Source organism: Phaethon lepturus, unplaced genomic scaffold, assembly GCF_000687285.1.
Source record: "Phaethon lepturus isolate BGI_N335 unplaced genomic scaffold, ASM68728v1 scaffold5870, whole genome shotgun sequence".
NCBI classification, from domain to species: domain Eukaryota; kingdom Metazoa; phylum Chordata; class Aves; order Phaethontiformes; family Phaethontidae; genus Phaethon; species Phaethon lepturus.
Genome location: NW_010511084.1, coordinates 20,176 through 22,725, shown reverse-complemented (window position 1 = coordinate 22,725; position 2,550 = coordinate 20,176). Strand labels below are relative to the sequence as shown.

General features: G+C 38.2%; 1 protein-coding gene across 3 annotated transcripts in view; it reads right to left on the bottom strand.

Moving 5' to 3' along the window:
- The window catches only part of SPHKAP (SPHK1 interactor, AKAP domain containing), a 53,363-nt gene extending 51,122 nt beyond the window's left edge, over positions 1-2,241 (bottom strand). The window contains exon 1 of one of the 3 annotated variants that reach the window (XM_010282697.1): positions 2,142-2,241. In XM_010282697.1, coding sequence (XP_010280999.1) covers positions 2,142-2,225 — 84 coding nt within the window. In that variant the 5' untranslated portion in view covers positions 2,226-2,241. The remainder of the gene's footprint in view (positions 1-2,141) is intronic. The other 2 variants (XM_010282682.1, XM_010282690.1) reach the window with 2 other exon arrangements.
- Between the last annotated feature and the right edge of the window lie 309 nt (positions 2,242-2,550).

Genomic DNA, 2,550 nt, shown 5'->3' with positions numbered 1-2,550 from the left:
CTCTTTCCCAGAGGAAAATCTTGCATACGAGTTTAGTGTAACAGCTTCCTGCTCCCTGATTTAGATCGTAAGACATTAAAATACAGTAAATATCTATAACCGAGACAACATTAAAAAGGCTCTGCTCCACAAGTGAAACATCTGCGTCTTCGTGGCTGATCATCTTAATTGCCTTGGTTAATTACTACTCATCAAAAAAGATATGAAAGTGGGACATACAGAATAAGATGAGATATCAAGGGGCATATCTTCTGCATTTGTTCAGTTTGGTCTATGTACAACAGGCCACATCTCATATGGTTCCTGACAGGAGCCAGTCATGCCAACTACAATTACTAAAACCTGCAAGTCAACTGTTTAAACCGTTCCCTTGCAGCAGGAACCCACAGTGTTTCACTGCACCACCAATTACATATGTAACTTAAAAATCTCTGTTACAGAGGCTAAAAGAGAAGGTAATGCCTATTTTTGGTAATTCTTCATTCTTTTCCACACAAAAAAAGAATGGTAACACATGCTGTGACAATGCTGTAAAGCAGCCCAAAATATCCTGCTGTTTTTCAGAAGTGAATCACTTCTTTTAGTGTGCTGACAATCATAAAATGGACTTGTATTACAATGAAAAGTTCAAATGTAAGGGATGAGACAGGTGAAGCAGCTCTAAATCATGTGGTAAAGGCTAGCCTTTAAAAGGGAGTGGTGCTTCTGAAGGTGACCAAGCGGGAGTATTTGTAAACACAGTGGTGGCACTTCTCAGTGCTGTGCTACTGTCCTTCAGTCTTACATAAAATAAACAACTCTGAGATTAAATGAAAGTTTTAGATGTTGTCCCAGACAATGGATTTTCTGCCTGTTTCTGCCTAGATTCCAGTTATAGTCAGAAGCATTTTTTAAGAATCAGGTATTCTTTTGCATATAAACAAACCCTTTGTTTAAATTAAATATTGACACTTTGTCTTTTAGCTATGTTGTGGTGAGCTGGAGAAGCCCAGTCCCAGCATACACATCAGTCTATTGAGTTTTTTTTTGTATCAATGATTTTACATTTAACAGAATTTCTGTAGACAGACAATACTCACCCACCACACCCACAGTGTGTTTTTCAGGATGAGGAAAATAAATCTTTATCTTCTACATGTTTTATATTTCTTTCTCTCTGCTTACATATATAAATATATATTGTTGTTATTTTGAAAAAAATAACCCAAACCAAAAGTATTGGGGAAGGAAATAAGGGGAAGAAAAAGGAAAAGGAAAAAAAAAGTAAGAATTATGGGAAAAAATGAATGAATTGTGAAGTTTTATAACGTTTCTGTGTTAGAACAAATGCTTTCTTATCAGCTCTAGACTTATGCTTGTGGGAGACCGTAGAGCTCTGAAGGTTATTGCAAAGTGAGAGATGAAAGATGGCCTGCCCTCCTCAATAGGTCTTTGGTAGTGCTCCCTTCCCTCGGACTGTACTGCCATAATCTGGCCCTGGGGAGGAGGAATAAAAGGAATCATCCATGGTCTTCACCTGTGTATTCTCAGCTGTGCTGAAATTACCTACATGTGTAAAATAGTCAGTCATATCTGACTCCTCCTAATGACATATATACACAAACAGTTTTCCCCCCGCCCCGAATTAAATAACTACATATAAACCCATTTTGAGGCAACAAAAAGAGCAACAGTCAAATCTGTAGTACCTCCTGGGTTGCTGAAACCCTTCCAGTCAGATATTAGGGAAGGCAGAAAAGCTGTTTTATGAAGGAACCTCCATTATTTTGACCAGAGAGAAGCAAAGGTCTGTACCCTCAGACCGGGTCCCAGAAACTTCCCACCTATTGAAGAGCAGTCCTGAAGGTATTCACGCCATGCACTGCTTTTATTTCATATTGTCAGATAATGAGGGAAAATAGAAATGTTCAGAGGGAGTTTATCTCCCATACATGTATAATATATTCCTGGGCCAGACAAGTATGGACTGGGCAGACAAAATTGCAAGATACCGTAACAGTACCCAGAATTTATTTTTATGCATCAGTCCTTTCTTAGGTATCAGTTAAATTTTGTATTCCCCAATAAAGACAAAAGCTAAAAAGTAAAGCTCTGACCTGGGATATACCTGCCTTTGAACATAACATAAACTTAGAAGTTACCTTCTTACATGCTGTGACAGAGCTTCCCAAACTGCTTGCTGAACTGTCTGTGCTGCTGCCTTGGTGCTCTGGGACTTCATGCATCAGTGGAGATTCAAAGTTTCTGAAGAACAAAAAAGACACAAATCCCCCAAAACCTTTCCAGCAACTCAGTTACACAGATAACTCAAATGATACCAACATACAGTTCAGTAAATAGCTATAACTTAACTTAGATTACAAGAAGCTGTCTGTACTTTCCTTGCTGATGTTACTAGCCTGTGTATTACCTTAATTTTCCCTTTATGGAAGACTCTCTTGAGCTATATAGTTTGGATATAAAATAGCAGACCAATGTCTTTTGAAGACTAGAGAATAGCATATAGCTGCCTATAATCATATCTGTCTGTCTTGAATGAGACTGCAAGAA